Here is a 19187-nt window from a genome sequence, read left to right as displayed (position 1 = left end):
CTGATCTCGGATCAAAGACCAAAAGACTCGTATCAGTGTTGAGGTTGATTGGAAGAAACGCAATCTATCTGAATGGCCACTGCCTTCGGCGCTTGATAAAGAAAGGGCCCAATTGCGACTAGAGAGCCACGAACAACGAATAAAACCGAGTCTCACAGCACGCAAGAGAACATGTGTAACACAGCAAAGAACCTCATCTCCTCAAAAGAAACAACGCTGCCCAACAATAACGGCAGAGCAGAGACCTCCTCAACGCCGTCTTGACTTGCCCTTCCCCTTGCCACTGCCCTCAGATCCTCCACTTGTGGATTTGGAAAGCATCGGAAAGTCTTCGTCCATGGCCATCCGGCTTTGTTCCTCGGCGAGACTCAACCGCAAGGCAAACTCCAAGTCATCCTCCTCCTGCGCCGCTGCTTTCGCTTTGCTGCTTCCAGCTTTCCCGCTTCTCAAAGGTGTACCGTGTCTTGAGCCTTTTGCATATCTGATGGGTATGTCGAAGTCACTGGCGCTCATCGCCGGAGAGGACGACACCTGTTCGCTTTCCATCAGACTCAGACGGATCGCTTCCTCCAGCTCGGCATCAGCCGCGTTTTCTGCGCCGCTTTGGGATGGATTGGGCGAGGCAATCGAGCTGCCACCGTGAGTCTCCTTCCTTTTCCTCTCATCGCTGGAAAATGCCTCCTCGCTCAGCATGGTAGCATAAGCCAGTAGCTCCTCTTCGCTGGCGCCTTCACCCAGGATATCGGTGCCAAATCGCCCACTCAGCCGCTCAAGCTCTTTCTGCCTGACGAGCTTCTCCCGCTCCATTTCATGCCTTTCGTTGCTGATGTAATCCTTGATTAATCCCCGTCCTGTAGCACTGACCTTCTGGCTGGCCGGCGTAGAATTACTGCCACGCTCTGACCGGCGACGAAGCTGACCCCTCTTGCGCGTCTTGTACGCATCGGCGGCAGTGGAGCTGTAAGACCAGTATCGAACATAAGACCCCAGGGAGACCATTCCCCGCAAGACTGTTGGATCCGGGTCCAGGACGATAGCACCTGCAGCATAGTAATTGTTTCCAACGCCTTGAACAGAAGCTTCAGCTTGAGCGATGCGTCGCCTTGCCCGGTCCGAAAATCGAGAATTGAGCGTCCTTACCGGTTCAGTTGTGGATGCCAGGGGATCCCATGCTTGAACTAGACCTTCGTTGCCACCGTGCACCACGTACAGCGAAGTGAGGGCAAGGGATGCAATCTGAGGAGATTTAGTGTATATGATCCTGACCGGCGAGACGGTGTTGACGACCTCAGGACTGGGAGAGAGGCTAGCGCGCATGTCCCAGAGCATGACTATACCAGACATTGTACCAATTCCGAACAGTCGTGCACGATGTCCAGGTATCTCCGAGCTTGAGCTCAACGTCCCAGTATGACCTAGAGGAGAGGCAAGCGGGGAAGAAGTATTGGATCCGCCAGACATTCCGAGCAGAGGATCCTCACTGACGTTCAGGGTGGCGAACTCTGACTCGTCAGAAGCCAAGGCGGAGATGTGAATGTTTCGATGTTCAGCAAATGAGAAGTTCGAAATGTGCCAAACCTCTCTGGATCTCGAGCCCATAATGTCATCTTGACTGGATGTGCGCGACCTTGGGATACTTCTCGGCACCGGAGAGGAATATGGAGATCGTTGGGTTGGACTCGACGTCCCAAAGATCGAGCCCTGCTTGATGGTCGACTGAATGGTTGGCCAGCTGTCCAGCTCTGAATCGACGGCGATCTTGGTTATACACCTCGTAAAACGGCGTACCGAAGCCCCGCTGGTCTCATACAAGCCGCATTCAACGACGAAGACCGACTCCCCTGCATTGGCCCCATCATCGCCAGCGAAATCACTGACCAGCCTTCGTTGCATATCCCACCCATTGCAGATATTCTGAAAATGCTTTGGTTTGTAAAGCAGGAATTCTTCAACCTCTTTGGTTTCAGCAACGATCTGGTCTGCGCTCAAGCCGCATTCGTCGCTCGAAATGCGTGGGCTGTAACTCCCGTCAACCTTGGCAGTGCCAAAGGGATCTGGTTTCGCCGCTCGTCGTGTAGCCTCCACCAATGACCACTGTACACTTCTCCCAGTTCTCCAGGCCAGACGATCAAGCTCTTCGGGCGAAGCTTTGCCGACAAAATCTGGCCTGGTAGGAGCGTCTGTGAGGTAGAACACCTCTCCGAGAGCATTCAGGACAGTAGCCCAGATTCGACGGGCAGATAATCTCCGAGTAGAGACCCTCTCATCAACACAGATTGCAATGATTGGGACACCTGGGCAGAGAACCCATTTGGCTGTAAGTTCTCCTTTGTCAAACCGGCGATCATGGACTGGGTTGACACCTAGAGCATAGGCTGCTAGAACTCCGTTTGAGAAGCCTGCAAGGAAGCCGAATATGCCATTGGTAGCCTTGAGAACCGACTCGGACTTAGCGATCCAGACGGAGCAGACGGCACAGCCGATCATGGTTGTCTCAGGGATGCCGAGCGCATGATTAGCCGTTGAGGAGATGGACACGAACCGTCCACGTTGCTCGCTAGTCGACGTGTAGAAGACACGTCCTCCAGGGCAAGCCTCTCCATATACCTTCCCGTAAGGTTGACTAAGATCCATGACATTGGCCATCCCAACCATATTCCCAGGACCTAGGCCATAGGGCAACTCGCCAGGGAACTGATCAGCGAAATGTTTGAAAGCATCAAAATCCGTCAGCCCCCAAGAGCCAGGTTTACCACTGGCTGGATCGCTTACAGTGACAGCTCCTTGCTCCACTGCTCCATGCATGAACAACGGCTGCTTCTTGTTCAAGCCCACCCCAAATGTAGCGTGCAGGTGGCTGATCGGATAATACAGGCCGGATGCGTAGGTAGTGACTGCAGCTGCAGCCGCACTACTGGCATGTCGGGATGCGCCTGAGCGAGAGATTGCTTCGACTGCAGGCCGGCCACGGCCCAGGGAGCGCAGCAATCGTGTTCGGAGGATATACTCGCTTCTCCATGATGAAAGGGCTGACAACCGCGTGAATGACCTGCGCTGCGCTCTATCAACATCTGATACCGACTCTTGTGCGGCCTTGCTTGGCCCAGCATCCAACGCCTCTGCACTGGGGAAGTATCTGGCAAACGCAATGCGCCATGCATGTGGTGTGGTGACCAATTTGTGAAACCGCTGAGATACAAGGCTCATCGAGGATAAAGTCTCTGGAGGCAAGTGAGACAGGATGTGGGTGAGAACCTCTGACGCTTATTAGTAACCTGCTTGCCAATGTGTCAATGACCTCGTACCGTTCGGGAAGTTTTCAATTGAGACCCTCGAATTCTTGTCTCTCGCGGATGGGATAACCTGGAAGATTATGCCATCGGATGGTTTCCGGTACTGTGTGTGCGCCCTTTCATATTCGTCGATGCGACTACCAGGAGAGCCTTGAGAAGAGCTGTCCCGACTGCTTATCCATCTGGTGTTGGAGGACCGTCCACGCTGGGTACCACCGGAGCGGACAGAGACATTATCAGAGGGTCCTTCCTGGTCGGAAGTGGGCTCTCTGGGACTACTCGTGGAGAGCAAGCCGCCAGAGGCCTCATATTCAAAGTCTGGAAGTCCATGCTGCGTAGAAGGTGAGGGGAATTGCTGAGTTTGTTCTACTGAAGTCGCGTTATGGGAGGCTTCAGAAGGCGCAGGTTGCATAAAAAGATCTAAGAGAGAGTTGGAGTAGTCGTCAAGACTGAGCCAACAGTTGGATCAGTCTGAAAGTCTTGCGCAGGTAGGGCTTGAGAGAATCTTTTGTCTATCGTAGAGAGATCAAACAGAAAGGAGGCGTCGAGGGCGTGTTTGTCACGGATTAATCCAACGCATGATTCAATCTTGCGGCGGAAACCGGCTAGCCGCTTTAGACCTCCAAGTGGCGCCGCCTCAAGCATTCCGGATTGCTCTACGCTTCAAGCTCCATCCCAAAAACTACCTAGGTAGGTACATGAACTTTGGCTGATCTTTCTGCTGAATGTCACTGAGCACTTCCCGAGGTGTCGATGAGCAACAGGCCGTCTTACCCCAGATGATTGGCTTGAGGATGAAGAGATCACACTCGTATAGAGACTATGAAGGCTATCTACACCTTCTCCGTGCTGGATGGATGATCAATGACCACCAGGGTTCGACTGAGGCGAGTCTTGCCGTCGCTCAACCGCCCTGTTTTTCTGTCGCCTCTGATCACTCCTCCAAACACGATTCGCTCGATTTCGTGGGCCTGACTTGGGGTTGGTCCGACAGATCCAACGATCTCGTGGGAAGCCAAATTGGTTGCTCGAGAAGGGAGAAGGTCCATGTCTTGCTCCCATTGGTACTCGATCTTGGTCTCGCGAAAGGAAAGTGCAGCGTCATAGGCTGCGTGGCAAATGCTCTCGAGGTCATGCCTTGCTTGTTGCCTGGCGGTTGTGTTTGCCTTTTCGTGGTGGCAGAAACGCTCGATCCTTTGCCAGATTTCAGTCGCACTGTGGGCGGAATATCTGTATTTCGAGGAGTTGGACAGGGATTTGATCATGCTGATCGACCTGTTTCGCCACTCAACCAGCCCGTCGGCTATCTGAAAATCAGCCCACACGAAGATTCATGGTCAATGTGGTGGCCAAGCCGTTGACCTACTCTGTTGTGTTCTCAGGAGATTTCTTTCCAGCTTCTTCAGCGTGTTGTCCCTCCGTTCATCATCGCACCCGAAGAGCAAGTTTGAGTTGTCAAAGAAAATACATAAATGTGATGAGCAACATGGTGCCGCACGATCAACTCGGACAGCTCAGGTGCAACATCTTCTTGCATGGGGCCATCAAGTGTTACAGGGGCGGAACAGTGAGCTCTCACCAGCTGCAATATGTCACTTTTGAGGGTGATGAACTTGTTGATAATGTCATCGTCCATTGGCTTGGGCTCTTTGCGCCCTGCGAGAACCATCATTTTCTTCATGTCTGCAAGCGCAGTTTGGCTCTCTGTCAATTGCAACACCAACTCCTTGTTTGCTCGCTCTGCGTTTTGCAGTTCTATCTCTTTTTCTTGCAGCCTAGCCTGCAGTGCGCCCAGCTTCCTCTTTTCATCCTGATATAGCCCCTGGTAATCTTTCGTGGATTCAGAGGGTTGTTCACGAGCATATGCGACTGGCTGGGACTTGAATGAAATCAGCACCGAGACAAGTTATGCTGGTCCCTAGTCTGAGAGGCGGAAAGAGCTGACAGTGGGTGTTCTTACGATGAGTTGATGTGTGGGCTGCTGGAACTCTTCTCTCTTGGTTCCGCTCACCACTTGGAACAGGTTGGCCCCTGTATCTGGTCTCTCTTGTCCTGAATGTTGGAGATCCATATGTGGTTCCCGAGAACCTTGTGGTACTATGCCCGCCATTGCATATGCATTATTAGTGTCATGTTGATTTGATGGACAGATATTTGCCTGCTGTTACTATTGGCCGAAGTTCACAGACCCGATCCGATCAGAGATGAAAAACCGGGAGAATAGACCAAGGCCACGAAAGACAGAGTCACGCCATCCATGGCAGGCAATGGCAATTTATCAATCCCTGAGCCTCGAAAGGCACGCCCCACACCCGTTGCTATCAGCGATCATCTGGAGAACTCCAGCAGCTGATACGAGGAGTGTCCAAGGCGGTCCAACGAAGGCGCGAGTACCCCTCAGGCATCCCGGAGACCTCGAATGTCCGCGGCCTTCTGTCTGCGAGGACATATTCCGGCCAGGCCCGGTGGCTCTGTCCGGTTGGATCCCATGCTCCACCTTCCACAGTTTTCAGCCTGATGTAGGTTCCCCAAAAAAAAAGGAGGAAGTACCTACTACCTCGTACTCCGCAGAAGAATACAAAGAAAACACCATTACCACCGAGCGAAGGCTCATCTACAGGATCATCACGATGCTGACCTTCTGCAGTACGCTCATCGACTGAGTCTTGAGGAGTTCCCAAGAGTCTACGTAGGGAGAATGTCAAAAACTCATTTTCCTTCACGTTAGGCTGAACCGCGCTAGTACGCCTTGTTTGTTGCCTCATTTTGGTGGCTGTTCGTTACAAGATAGTCTAATGCAAGTTGCTCCCCATGCATGTGTTGAATATTCTGGGCTCACCGTTTCGCTGTCAAATCAGTTTTGTGAATCGTGGAACGTGGAGGTTGTGCATGAATTGCAGCACCGCCAAATGGCGATGCTACCTCTAACACCTTCAGATTCGACGGGTCTCCTTAGGGCAGCCAGGGAACGCACTTCGTGCATGGTGGTCAGCCGAGAGCTCGCATCAGGCTGAGAATCTGTATTATAATATCATGTTCGCTCTGCACTCCGGATGGACGTCTCACCCTTGGACAATTCCTGCAGCGAGATGGATCCACCACCGTATTCCGAGTCTTCACTCAACAAGACTTTCAGCGATTTTGGTAATCTCTCTCTACGAGGAGAGGTCAGTGGCGATCGCTTGATCATTGGGCTAGACTTCGGGACCACATACAGCGGGTAAGTTAGTCCTGATCATGTACATCGTTGTTGTTTTCGTGGCCTTGTAGGCTAATTCTAGACCCCATGGCCCAGAATCGGATATGCTTTTTCCAATGACCCTGAGAAGATCCACATCATCGATTCATTCCCAGGAGGAGATCGACTAGCTCCTAAAGCACCGACCACGATTCAATACGAAGCTGGCTCGAAAACGAGCTTCAAATGAGGCTACGAACTCGAACGATCGTCAGGCGAGAGAATTGAGCGCATGAAGCTGCTCTTTGACCCGGACCAAGACAGACCCTTCTTCATCCCCGAAAATATCGAGGTCGAGAAAGCAAAGCTCCCCAAAGATGTGACGGAGGTTGCAAGCGACTATATGCGGGTCATGTTTCAGCATGCTATAGAGGAGATCGAGTCGAATACTCTAAATCCAGAATTTTTGAACTCTTTCACCAAGCAGTACGTTCTTACGGTCCCAGGTGTATGGTCTGACAAAGCTAAGGATATGACTTTGAAGGTAGGCTGATGGCCTTCACCTGGTAATGGAACGTAGGCTAATGGGGCTACAGGCTGCCACGATGGCTGGTATTTCACCGGTCGAGTTGATTACCGAGCCAGAAGCTGGCGCTCTGTATACGTTGGCGTCGATGAAGAGACAAGGATTGCAGGTATGATAGGTCGTCGCTATACGAGCAATTTTGACTCACCATTGCTGCAGTTAGATGATGCTATCCTGATTTGTGATGCAGGAGGAGGTACTGTGGATTTGATCTCTTATGAGATCCTCAGCCTGAAACCATTCGAGGTCAAGGCTTTGACGAAGCCCTCAGGTATGCTGGCCTCATAAGAAGCCCTCAGATATTTGCCTGACTCTGTGCCTGCAGGAGGCATTGCGGGGAGTACCATGATCAACAAGCTTCTGGAGGAGGAAATCAGGAAAGCAGTCGGCGACGAAGCCTACATCAAACTCAAAGAGACTGATGGATACCGCGCTGCTTTGAAGGAGTTTGACGTTGCCATCAAGGTCTCATTTGAAGGCAAGAACGACCGAGACAAGTTCATCAGCTTTCCCATGGCCAACCTCAAGGACAACCCTCGGCACGGTCTAGTCAAGAATTCCATGGCGCGTTCTGGGTGAGTTCGACTTGAACGACTCATACAACCGCGATGCTGATCTCTTTATAGTGCAACTATCTTCAGACTCTTTGATCCGATCGTCCGCGAAGTCGATCGCCTAATTACTGAGCAGGTCCAGAACGTAAAGCTCCAGCGTCTGCAGGCCACTCCGAGCAACCCGGACGGCCTCAAGGTTTGCGCATCCACGGTGACAAGCGGTGATAGTCAACTTTGCTGAGGCTTACAGGCAATATTTCTTATTTGTGGCTTCGGAGCCAGCGGGTATTTGAAGGAAATCATCAAGAAGTCGAACCCAAATATCATGGTCATCCAGCCGAGGGAAGCGTAAGTTTGCAATCATAGAATCGAGAAGCCCTAATCAGCTGACGATGGTCATCCACAGGTGGTCCGCAATCATCAGGTGAATGCTCAGCTGATGTTATGCATTTCGCAATGGTTGATCGGTCCTCAGGGGAGCTGTTATGAGCAAATTACCGATGGCAGCCGCCCCTTCTGTGGTTTCGACCAAGGCTTCAAAGCACTACGGCACATGCATGTCCTCCAAGTACGATCCCATAAGAGACAAGGGCTTTCCAACATACAAGGGTAAATGGGATGAAGTCACCTTATGCAAAGTCATGTCTTGGTTCATCTTCATGGTTAGTTTTACGAGAATGCTCACAACGAACAACGATAAGAGCGAGGAATTGATTCATGAGTACAGAACGATGAACTGGAGCGTGGGAAGAAGACAAAGCTCGGGTTGCACCGTTACTTTCCTGGTCATCATCCTTCCGGACATGATTTGATCGTCAAGAATCAGCTTTATGAGTGTACAGTCTCCGATGCGCCAGATCATCCCACTAGTGAAGGTGAGACGCTGGTCGACTCCTCAAGCCCTGCCCTCGAGAAAGCCTCTTCCAAGGTTAGGAACTATTTTGACTAACGCCTTCTGCCACAGTCAAACGCAACTGTGAACTGACCACAGATCTTAACGAAGTCCCCAAAAAGCTGTTTAAGCGAAGGTTTCGTCCATCGGGGCGGCGTATACTCGTCTGTCGTATGACTTGCAGATCGAGAGCACTCCGTCAGGCCTTTTGAGGTTCTCCCTGGAAGTCGAAGGCAAGGAGTACTCGGCCGTGGAGGCAAATTATTGATCCACGCACGTACAGGCAAAAGGCCATACAATATGCTGCCGTGTAACTCCATTTAGAGTTTCGAACGCCGTGACGGAGGATACGCAAACCAGGATGTCCCTCGAGCTTTGACCGATTTCCCGCTTTTGTCACAACCGCAAGCATTGCGTAATGGATATTGGAACCAGGGCCGCTGGTACGGAAGGACAGTTAACACGTTGCGGGATGGTGGATTCAACGGGAGCTCAAGAATCGCTTGTGCAGCCCCCGCGCGGTCAAAATTGCTCGGGGTATGTACATTGGCTATCCGGCCACCCCTACGGTGGTGTCACCGTACAGGTTCATGAAATTCGGCACCCCACATTGATAGTGTTGCTGGTTTTCCAGCAAGGCACGGGAGATTGAGAGCAGATAACGTACGAGGGAGGAACAGCACGGCTGAATTCCCGATGGCTAGACCGAGGCGCCGTCGAACCAAGAACTCGAGAAAAGTGGTCGATTTCCATCATATGATAGCTGGAGCAGTATCTCGAATAAGACCGTACACAGACATACTAGGTAGTTAGACAGGACAATCCCTCCATCTGGAAACCCGACCGTGTCGCAACAGCTACCCGTCTTCCCCTCGCATACCAGAGAGCCTCAAGACACCTGCGCTAACGCCTGTGACAATTTTGCCGACCACCAGTTTTTGTATTCCCTGCTTACATCAATTTAACACTGTGGCCCAGATTAGACGAGTTCTGTTTTCCGCCGCATCCTACGCCGAGGGCCTCACTCCATTTTCCAGCAACAACTTCTCATTACCCGGAAATCTGTCGTTCATGAAATGCGAATAAAAGCGGAAGTAATCCTTCAAGGCCCTCTCGTCGCCGTCGGGATCTGGATCGTTGCCGAGGTCGCCGCCGAGCGTTACCTTCTTCGCCCCCTTGGAGAACGCCACGATCGGGTAGGATTCGACGTCCTTCTCCTCCTGCAACAGGATTTGTTCGAGGACTCTGGCTTTGTGCGCGATGCTATTGAAGTGCCACTGCTTGCCGCGGTAGCGCATCGAGAGGTTGAAGTCCTTGAGGGTAAGCGTTTGAGAAGAAGAAGAAGCCAGCTGTGTGGAGGAGGGCTGGGCTTGGGCTTCGGGCTTGGACGCGGCGCGCTGGATTTCAACGACGACTGTCGGATTGACCGGTGTGAAGCCCGCATGGGCGTTTGAGTTTGTTGAGGGTCGAGGATTCGGGACGACGTTGTAGATGGATGTCGTTCGGAGTTGCGTTTCCTCTCTCAAGGTGCCGACTGTGCCGCCGGCCTCTTCTTGTGGGCCAGACGATTTACGCCTCTTCTTTTCGGCCCCGGAATAGCGGTCACGGCTTGCACGGTGTCGCTTTCTGCTTTCGCTGGCCGAGAGACCGTCGTCTCTGCCTGAGTCGTCATGGATACTTCCCATATCGGATTCTGGCAGGTTGAATAGGTGCGGTCGTCAGCTTGTTTGTCCTAGTATTCTGTCGGGTCTGCTGAAGGGGAAACATACCATTGGATGAGTCAGTGTCATCAACGGGGACGTGGCTAACAGTTGCGACACCATCCACGGTTTCTGGAGTTCCTTGTTTGGGAGAATGCAGCAAGCAGCCAGGACAGTTCACGGCACCGTTGGTTCGCTTGTGGAGACGGTCGATGATATACCATCGTTGCATTTTCATGATCTCAGTCACATAGTGAAGGATAGTTGAACGATGCTCGCTAGCTTCCCATTGATAGTTCTGAATGTGTTTATTAGCTTAGACAGAAACCAATGTCTTTTGAATAAAAGTGATCTTACAAGAGCAGCGTCCCACGAGAAGTGTCGGCTACCGCCACCGGACTCGAGGAAAGTCCAGGCGACGGGTTCAATCGCGGAATCGGGTGCGTTGGGAAGGTCTTCGACATGAGCTTTGAGATAGGATTGAGCATCTTTGCGGAGGTTGGATTCGGCAACACCGTCCATGCCCAGTTCGGCGCACAGCACCGCGATGGACTTTGGACCTTTCGGCATCTTTATGGAATTACAGCGAGCGATGCTGTCCTCGCATATAAAGGCTAGAGCACCGAGGAAAGAACGGCCAGAGGAGACACGTGTGAAGGGTAAGCGCGGAGAGTGACGGTAGATGGTTGGCGGCGTTGAGGGACGTTGGGACGGGGATGACGCCTTTTAAAGGGAAAAGGTTGCTAGCTGGGCTGCCGCATCCGCCGACGCCGACGCGTTTCCGGCCGACAGCAACCCCAGCGCTGAGCGGGAGGGGCCAGCGCGGGCAGGGGTTTTAAGGAGCAGGTGTCACTCCATGAGGGCGTCACCACGTTACTCCTCCAGGACTTTGTAACCAGGAAGCGTCAGAGCATAAGATGAAGCTGCTTGTTCGGCGCAAATTTCTGCGGCATGTGAAATGTTAAATATTAGTCGCGTCGGGCTCGGTTATGCATCGATCGCCGTCGGTCGCCAACCAAGCAGCTAAGATAAAGAACTCCGTAATTCCAGACGTGTCTTTTGTATCGGCCGTCAAAGAACAAGAGCACAATTCTCAAACAGTCAAATAGCAATTTGCTGTGGTTGATTAAGTGGTGAGCGCCGAGGGGTTCTGGTCTTGGTCTTGGTTTCGGCTGCAGGCGCGTGTGGCGACGCACATTCATCGTCGCGTCTTGCAAGTCACAATCCTGCTCCATCACCAACTTCCCCTACTTCACCCTCAATGTCCTGCTCTGTAGGGAATGGCAATCAAATCATACCCAAGGTGCATTCTCTTCAAGGCTCGGTCCTAAGATGTCTCGCCGTCTGTCCGTACAGCGCTGTTTGTGATTTGCCCAACCCTTCCATCTCCGCCAAACAGGCAGCAACCCGCCCACAGCCACCTGGGTGCCACTCGCCTCATTGAGACACGCGAAATATTATCTACCTATCCTTCACAGCATCCTTCTTGACAGGAATACCTCCTATGTTCTCTCCACTTCTTTGATAAACAGGTGCCATGGCAGACACAATAACCATCCTTGTTGCCACTGACAACCATGTCGGAGCCCACGAACGAGACCCGATCCGAGGGGATGATTCGTGGAAGACGTTCCATGAAATCATGTGCCTGGCCAAAGATCGCGATGTTGACATGGTCCTCCTCGCCGGTGACCTCTTCCACGAGAACAAGCCCTCACGAAAGTCCATGTACAATGTCATGCGGTCCCTGAGACTCAACTGCCTGGGCGACAAGCCTTGTGAGCTCGAGATGCTGTCCGACGAGTCAGAACATTTCGACACCACCTTCGACCATGTCAACTACGAAGACGCCAATATCAACGTCGGGATCCCGGTCTTCTCCATCCACGGTAATCATGATGACCCAACCGGAGAAGGCCATTACTCTGCCCTAGACCTGCTTGCTGTTTCCGGACTGGTCAACTACTACGGGAAGACACCTCAGAGTGACAACATTGTGGTCAAACCAGTTTTGATACAAAAGGGCCGCACAAAATTAGCCCTGTATGGCCTCTCTAATGTACGAGACGAGCGCCTGCATCGAACATTCAGAGACGGCAAGGTCAAATTCCACCGGCCAGGCAAGCAGGTGAACGATTGGTACAATCTGATATGTGTCCACCAAAATCATCATGCACATACAGAGACTTCATATCTGCCCGAGAACTTTCTACCAGATTTTCTGGATCTGGTGATCTGGGGTCATGAACACGAGTGTGACATTGAACCCAGGCTGAATCCGGAAATGAACTTCAAGGTCATGCAACCGGGCTCCTCTGTCGCCACCTCTTTGATCCCGGGCGAAGCCGTTCCTAAGAAGGTCGCAATTCTTAGCATCACTGGTCGAGAAATGAAATGCGAGCCAATCCGGCTAAAGACTGTCCGTCCATTCGTCTACAAAGACATTGCCCTCGCCGCGGACAAGGACGCCGTCAAAATCGCCAAATCAAAAGACGACCATCGTGCGGACCTGACCCGGCACATGATCAAGATTGTTGACGGGCTGATTGAGCAGGCTAGGGAAGAATGGTTGGAGGCGCAAGAAGAAAGACAATACCCGGACGAAGAACAGGAAGAATGCCCGTTGCCTTTGATCAGACTGCGCGTTGAAACAACTTCCGCGGACGGCATCGGCAAGTTCGACATCGAGAATCCGCAACGCTTCTCGAACAGATTCATTGACAAGGTCGCCAACACCAACGACGTGGTGCAATTCCATGTCAAGAAGAAGAACGCGGCGGCCCGCGCGGCTCGAGATGCGCAGGCAGACAAGGAGATCATGGCCAAACTTCAAACTCTAGAGACCATCAGGGTTGACAAACTCGTCCGCGAGTTTCTCCAAGCCCAATCCCTCACCATCCTCCCACAAAACTATTTTGGGGACGCCGTGAACCAGTACGTGGAAAAGGACGACAAGCACGCAATGGAAATGTTCGTGAACGAATCCCTCGCAGATCAAATCAAACACCTCGTGAGACTGCAGACCGACGTCAATGACGACGCCGACGACAATGAAGAAGACCTGGCCACCCAGATCCAAGAGCAGCGTGCAAAGATGGAAGAAATGTTTGCCAAGGGCTTGCTCAAGGCGTCCAAGAACAAAGCAAGGTTTAAACCCAAGCCGGCTGATTGGAATAGCGATCTCGACGGGCCATGGGAGGAAACCCCGGGAGCGTTACTTCGTGATTCGGAGGATTTAGAAAGTAGAAACGGGGAAGAGGACGAAGACGGAGACGGAGACGACGGAACGCCTGCTTCGAGGGCAACAGCAGCAAGAGGCAGAGGGAGAGGAAGGGGTGGCAGAGCCGGTTCCTCGGCGACGGCGTCCACCAGTCGCAGGACGACGACAACGACTGCGAAGAAACCTGGCGCCGCAAAGACGACTGCTACCTCGCGCGCACGAAAACGCGCCATTTCAGACGATGAAGACGAGGAAGAAGAAGAGGACGGCGACATCGTCATGATGGAAGATGATGACGACTTCGAAGACGACTCCCAAGCCATGTTCGTTCCTGAAAAGCGCAAGACCACCACCGCCGCCTCCGCAACAACTAAGCGAGGAGGGCGCAACACAACACCAGCAGCCAGCACCCGGGCCGGCGGAGCCAGGACGAAGCCTACCTCCTTCGCATCAGCGACGAAAAAGCCCCCAGCCCGCGGCGCTGCAGCAGCTTCGAGGCAGAAGCAATCAACCCTGAGTTTCACCACGTCGCAGAACAATATCCTAGGCAATGGAAGGAGCACAGCGGCGGCGAGTAGAAGTCAGAGTTACGAGCAGATCGACGACGATGATGACGACGATGATGCATTTGAGCCTGCTCCGCCGACGAGGAAGAGACGATGAATCATTCGCATGCGCTGAGAACTAGTGTCTCCTCGTGCGGAAGCATCGCTGTTGCGTATGAACTTGCCTAGGTGTCCAGAGAGGATCTGCCTCTTTGACTATTACCCCTGAAGGGAGAGAGGTTGAGAACAACGAGTCAGGGTTCCCATATCAGCCTTTGCACGATGCGAGCATTTGCCTCGAGAACTCCAAAAGGTTGCCGTTGTGCTTCAAAGCGAGAAAGAGATCACAGTGGTCGGGTTACCAGCAGAATCGACAATTCGAATCGACGAAGGGCCACCAGGTCGGGAGATATGTGCCATAATAATAATGACTATCTGGTTCGGCCTGTGTCAAAGTATCCCTTCCACTGTGTGTTCTACCGTGTGCTCAAGGAAGCTTGGTATGGATCTCTGACTGTCGATTCTCGCCCGACGCCTCCCACGGCCGCTTTCCAGAGCGCAGGTTAGGAAAAAAACTGAGCTAGTCACCGAGTTGCCCAAATCGAGTCGCACTCCAAAGCTCAGCCTGTCGTTGTCGTCACATCGTACTCAATCTTTCTTCCCATCTTCCTTGCCCGCTGGTGTCGATTGAACGCTGGGAGTAGTAGCCTCTGCAGCTCCTGCGCCTCCCGTTGCGCCGGTGGCCCCTGTGGCAGCAGCAGCGCCAGCGCCAGCGCCAGCTGTGGTATTTGCGTTTCCTTGGCCTCCTGCGCCACGTTTACCACCTCCAAAGGTTCCTCTTCCACCACGATACCCTTGTCTCCCACTGCCTTGACCTTGACCCTGACCTTGGCCTTGACCTTGACCTGACCCTCCGCCACCACGGGCTCCTTCTTTCCTTCCCCCACTGTTATTCCCACGGGCACCCGTGCGACCACCGCTTCCACCACCGCCTCTAGCGTTTCCCCGCGGTGCAGTGGGTGGGGTTGCTGAAGTTGGTGTGGTTGGCGCAGAGGCAGACGATGAAGCTGTGCCGGTCACAGCGGCCGGAGCTTCAGCAGCGGCGGGCGTCTGTGAAGTGGTGGCAGTCTTCGCTGCAGCAGCTGGCTTGGGCGAGTTTGCAGCCGCGGGAGCCGCAGCAGGGGATGATGCAGCCCCTGCTTTTGCCTGCCCAGATGGTGCTTGGTTTTGACCGCCGCCGCCACCGCCGCGCTTGCCATGTTGGCCATGATGGGACTTGTTCTCCAGCACCACGACTTGGCCCTGCGCAACCTTGACTGGGCTCGCCGCCATGGCTTTCTTCAACGCCTCGGGCTCTTGAAAGTCGACGTAACCTAACCCCTTTTTCTTGTCAATCTCACAACGGGTAATCGCTCCAAACTCCTTGAAGACTTGTTGCAGAAGTTCCTCCGTGATACCCTGAGACTGGTTTGCGTGCTTGAGAAATGCAGACTTCGCCCCCGCAGTGGGCTGTTGAGAAGACGAGGTTTTGGACTGACGTTGACCGGATTGTGGTCGAGCCGAAGCCGTTGATGGTGTGCTGGGTGGTTCCGACTTCGTGGGCGTCGCATTTGGAGCCCGGGAAGCACGTGGACCGGTTGGAGGGGCCGCAGGAGTGGTGGTCGTAGCTGCGGTCGACGATTTAGATTGTTCTGTCGATAGTTCGGAGGACTTGGAAGCAGTGGCAGGTGTCGACGCTTTTGCTGTTGACGGTGAAGTCACCGTGTCATTTGCCGGAGCTGTACTCGAGGATGGAGTCTTTGGAGAGCGTTGCGAGGTATTTTCTCTGGCTAACAGCCCCAGATCCCGCTGCAGCATGCGGGCAGCAGCCCTTCCACTGTCCCGCTCTCGATTTCGCTCTCGTTTCGCTGATGTGGGGGCTGGTGTTGATGTTCCGGCTGCTGCGGTGGCTGCTGGAGACTGTGGGCGAGTCTCCTTTACCGAAGTCTGTTTGCTCTCGTTTTTGGCTGATGCTGTCTGCTTTCCTTGCATGGCGGCCGCGGATTTATTGGCAGCCTTCACAGCGTCCTGTGTTGCTTTCGCTACTCGCTCCTTTTCCTTCTCCGTGGCGTTGGGGGTATTTTTGCCCTTGATGATAACTGTCGGCGTGCGCTCACTCTTAGTGGGCTTCGCCTCCTTGCTTTCGCGCTTGGCTGCTTTGGCTTGGGCAGCTTCTTTGGCCTTGTTGGCCTTCTTCTCTTTGATATATTGGACCAGTGGAGTGATAGTAATCGTGTCGGCTTTGACGTCGGCAGCTTCGGCTCCATTCGACGCTGGTTTGTTGATCGGCTCAGTCAGGCTTTGCAGGAAATCGATGAACTCTTGATCTTGGTCGATGGTTCCTTGTCTACCATCATGTCGAACGCGAGGAACGGGAATCTTGTTGTATGGTGCAAACTCGAGAGATGGTGGTCCCAGGAGACAAGGATCCTTGCTAGTGTTTTTAGCATCCTGAAACGATGATTCCTTCACTGCTTTAGACAACAAATCCAACAGTGACTGTTCCTTGACTTTGAGATAAGCTCTGGCTGGTCTCGACGGTTTCGCAGGACTACGTTCGGTCAGTTAGAGATCAGACTGTTTCTTGGAGCAGAGCGCAATACTCTTTAGAGACCTTCCCGTCTTTGTAAGCCGCCCACTCAACTTTGCCATTGCCGACTTTCCAGTCGTCGCCCAGACTGGTCCAGAACTCGGCCTCTGTGAGTCCAGGGGGCAAGCGTCGGACGATCAGCCTCAGCCTTGGTGCTGGTGTTCTTGGGCCCGATTTCGACGCAGACTGGGCGGATGCATTTTTCCTAGTCGCAGCATTCACAGGCAGGACACCTGCTGCTGCGCGACTCTTAGAATGGCCTGACATTGTCGTAAAACTCTGAGCCGAAAGTGAGAAAACAATGAGAGACTCTTGTCTGGACGTATGACACTGCGAAGTGAGTCACCGTAGCCGCCTTATTCACTGAAGAACAATGTTAGAATAGAGTCCATGTGACCGCCAGTGAATAAGTGACACTGTGAATAGTGAATACAGAGCGATAGGATGGGGGCGTTCGCTTTCCATAAATATCGGGCTCCCTTCCCGTTTTCGGCACGGATTTTCTTTTCGCCGAAGACCATTGCTCACGTGCCCGCGATGTCTTCCGCGGCGACCACGTCGCCAACGACTCCCTCCTCTCCCTCCTCCACCACCACAGGCCGCAATTGGACGCCGCCAACGTCGTCATAGAGACGGCGGACGTTCCAGAAGAATTCCCTGTCTTCGAAGAAGACTCTCTTGAGGGTTCGCCCTCTTCAGCACCTTTCCCCTCTCCTCCCCCCTCCCACCGCCGTCGTTCTCGCCAAGTCAACGAGAACGACCGTCGCGCCCTCTTCGGCCTGCCCAAGCCGAAGGTATTCAACTACGTCGACCTTGTCAAGACTCTCCGGACTCCCCGTGCCCCCGGATTTCTTCCAAAAGCCCCAACCAGCCAGTTGGGTACCGAATCCACGTACAGACGGGCAGATCCAAGCCAACTCACCTCTTTCTCACCAGCGCCATGGGCGCAGTCAAGGTCCCTGTCCCAGGGCCAGCACGCCTCAAGCGATCGGCAGGACCCGACGAATGGCTCGAAGCAGCAAAAAACTGCAAGTACCTCTCCGAATACCACATGAAGCAGCTCTGCGAGATCGTCAAGGAGTACATGATGGAAGGTTTGTCATCTGGTGCTACAGTCTCCGAGGTAGAACTGACCGAATCTTCAGAATCCAATATCCAGCCCGTGTCTACCCCAGTCACAATCTGTGGCGATATCCATGGTCAATTCTACGATTTACTCGAACTCTTCCGAGTCGCAGGAGGCATGCCCAATGAATCGGCCCCCGAAACACCCGTCACCCCGGCAAACATCATCACTTCCGCAGACATTGAACCACCTTCCACCATCACAGACCCGAAGTTGAAGAAGAAACTGAAACTCGGAGGCTCAGAACATCCTGAAACACCAAGCGAGAAAGACAGTGAGATCAGCGATGCCGAAGAAATACCCTCATCACAGCACTCAGAGATCGAAGACGAGAGATCAGAGTCAGGAAACGTCATCTCACGCAAACAAAACGCAAATTTCATCTTCCTTGGAGACTACGTCGATCGTGGATACTTCTCCCTTGAAACCCTTACACTTCTACTATGCCTCAAAGCGAAATACCCCGACAAAATCACCCTGGTTCGAGGAAATCATGAATCTCGCCAAATCACACAAGTGTACGGCTTCTATGAAGAATGTGTGCAGAAATACGGAAACACGTCCGTATGGAAGGCTTGCTGTCAAGTCTTCGACTTCATGACACTGGGAGCCATAGTAGATGGCAAAGTCCTCTGCGTCCACGGCGGTCTTTCCCCAGAGATCAGAACCCTTGATCAAGTCCGAGTCGTCGCACGAGCACAAGAAATTCCTCACGAAGGCGCGTTCTGCGATCTCGTATGGTCAGACCCCGAAGACGTCGAAACCTGGGCAGTATCGCCTCGAGGAGCAGGTTGGCTGTTTGGAGACCGAGTCAGTCAGGAATTCTGCCACGTCAACGGACTCAACCTCATTGCAAGAGCACATCAACTAGTCAACGAAGGCTATAAATATCACTTCAAGAGTCAGGACGTGGTGACAGTATGGAGCGCCCCGAATTACTGCTACAGATGCGGAAATCTGGCATCGGTATGCGACATTGGCGAAGACATGAAGCCAACATTCAAGCTTTTCAGCGCTGTCAAGGATGAGCTACGACATGTCCCACCATCAAGAGGTGGACGGAATGAATATTTCCTTTAGGGTCCTTTAGGATTGGAGACGACTGAACCATTGGCCCAGCAGTGCCAGTATGGATCGACGAGCTTGGAATGGCTGGTGGCTTGTTGCTTGGGACCGAATTTCATGAATTCCAGCATAGCGATGGCGCCAAGGAGGGCTCATGCGTGCATGTAACAGATATCCAGAGAGCTGGTATAGAGCTGGCCTAGAAATGATGACCTTGGAATCCACTGCTTCCTCTGTTCTGATTAATCTGCGGCGTAGCTTGAGGCGGTTGGGTCGGTCGAAGCCTCGCAGCCTTGAAATTGGTCCGAGGCTGTCGCATTGCGCCCGAACTTGCACCCGAAAATTGGAGATGCAGCAACTCACACCTTAGTGACTCCGATTTTACCAGTCATAATCTCA

At 53.0% G+C, this 19187-nt stretch overlaps 7 protein-coding genes across 7 annotated transcripts; 4 read left to right on the top strand and 3 right to left on the bottom strand.

The window, feature by feature from the left end:
• Positions 1–249: 249 nt before the first annotated feature.
• Z520_02796 (uncharacterized protein) lies at positions 250–5403 on the bottom strand (the record flags this gene model as incomplete). The annotated part of the gene is made up of 5 exons (XM_016773309.1): positions 250–3257; positions 3306–3742; positions 4131–4600; positions 4762–5172; positions 5254–5403. The coding sequence occupies 5 exons, from the start codon at positions 5401–5403 to the stop codon at positions 250–252; spliced, it is 4476 nt and encodes a 1491-aa protein (XP_016635366.1).
• Positions 5404–6382: 979 nt separating this feature from the next.
• On the top strand, positions 6383–6721 carry Z520_02795 (uncharacterized protein; the record flags this gene model as incomplete). Its single annotated transcript, XM_016773308.1, has 2 exons — positions 6383–6513; positions 6589–6721. 2 exons carry the CDS (start codon positions 6383–6385, stop codon positions 6719–6721), a joined length of 264 nt encoding a protein of 87 aa, XP_016635365.1.
• A 42-nt stretch (positions 6722–6763) lies between these two features.
• Z520_02794 (uncharacterized protein) lies at positions 6764–8560 on the top strand (the record flags this gene model as incomplete). The annotated part of the gene is made up of 9 exons (XM_016773307.1): positions 6764–7015; positions 7068–7166; positions 7217–7328; positions 7383–7632; positions 7684–7807; positions 7862–7959; positions 8018–8035; positions 8087–8273; positions 8339–8560. 9 exons carry the CDS (start codon positions 6764–6766, stop codon positions 8558–8560), a joined length of 1362 nt encoding a protein of 453 aa, XP_016635364.1.
• Positions 8561–9510: 950 nt separating this feature from the next.
• Positions 9511–10773, bottom strand: Z520_02793 (uncharacterized protein; the record flags this gene model as incomplete). The annotated part of the gene is made up of 3 exons (XM_016773306.1): positions 9511–10196; positions 10273–10501; positions 10561–10773. 3 exons carry the CDS (start codon positions 10771–10773, stop codon positions 9511–9513), a joined length of 1128 nt encoding a protein of 375 aa, XP_016635363.1.
• Positions 10774–11740: 967 nt separating this feature from the next.
• Z520_02792 (uncharacterized protein) lies at positions 11741–14086 on the top strand (the record flags this gene model as incomplete). Its single annotated transcript, XM_016773305.1, has 1 exon — positions 11741–14086. The coding sequence occupies one exon, from the start codon at positions 11741–11743 to the stop codon at positions 14084–14086; it is 2346 nt and encodes a 781-aa protein (XP_016635362.1).
• A 530-nt stretch (positions 14087–14616) lies between these two features.
• Positions 14617–16864, bottom strand: Z520_02791 (uncharacterized protein; the record flags this gene model as incomplete). Its single annotated transcript, XM_016773304.1, has 2 exons — positions 14617–16558; positions 16611–16864. 2 exons carry the CDS (start codon positions 16862–16864, stop codon positions 14617–14619), a joined length of 2196 nt encoding a protein of 731 aa, XP_016635361.1.
• A 673-nt stretch (positions 16865–17537) lies between these two features.
• Positions 17538–18803, top strand: Z520_02790 (serine/threonine-protein phosphatase; the record flags this gene model as incomplete). The annotated part of the gene is made up of 2 exons (XM_016773303.1): positions 17538–17691; positions 17743–18803. 2 exons carry the CDS (start codon positions 17538–17540, stop codon positions 18801–18803), a joined length of 1215 nt encoding a protein of 404 aa, XP_016635360.1.
• Positions 18804–19187: the final 384 nt, after the last annotated feature.

This window comes from Fonsecaea multimorphosa (genome assembly GCF_000836435.1).
Source record: "Fonsecaea multimorphosa CBS 102226 unplaced genomic scaffold supercont1.4, whole genome shotgun sequence".
NCBI lineage: Eukaryota > Fungi > Ascomycota > Eurotiomycetes > Chaetothyriales > Herpotrichiellaceae > Fonsecaea > Fonsecaea multimorphosa.
This window is presented reverse-complemented; position numbering and strand designations above follow the sequence as displayed.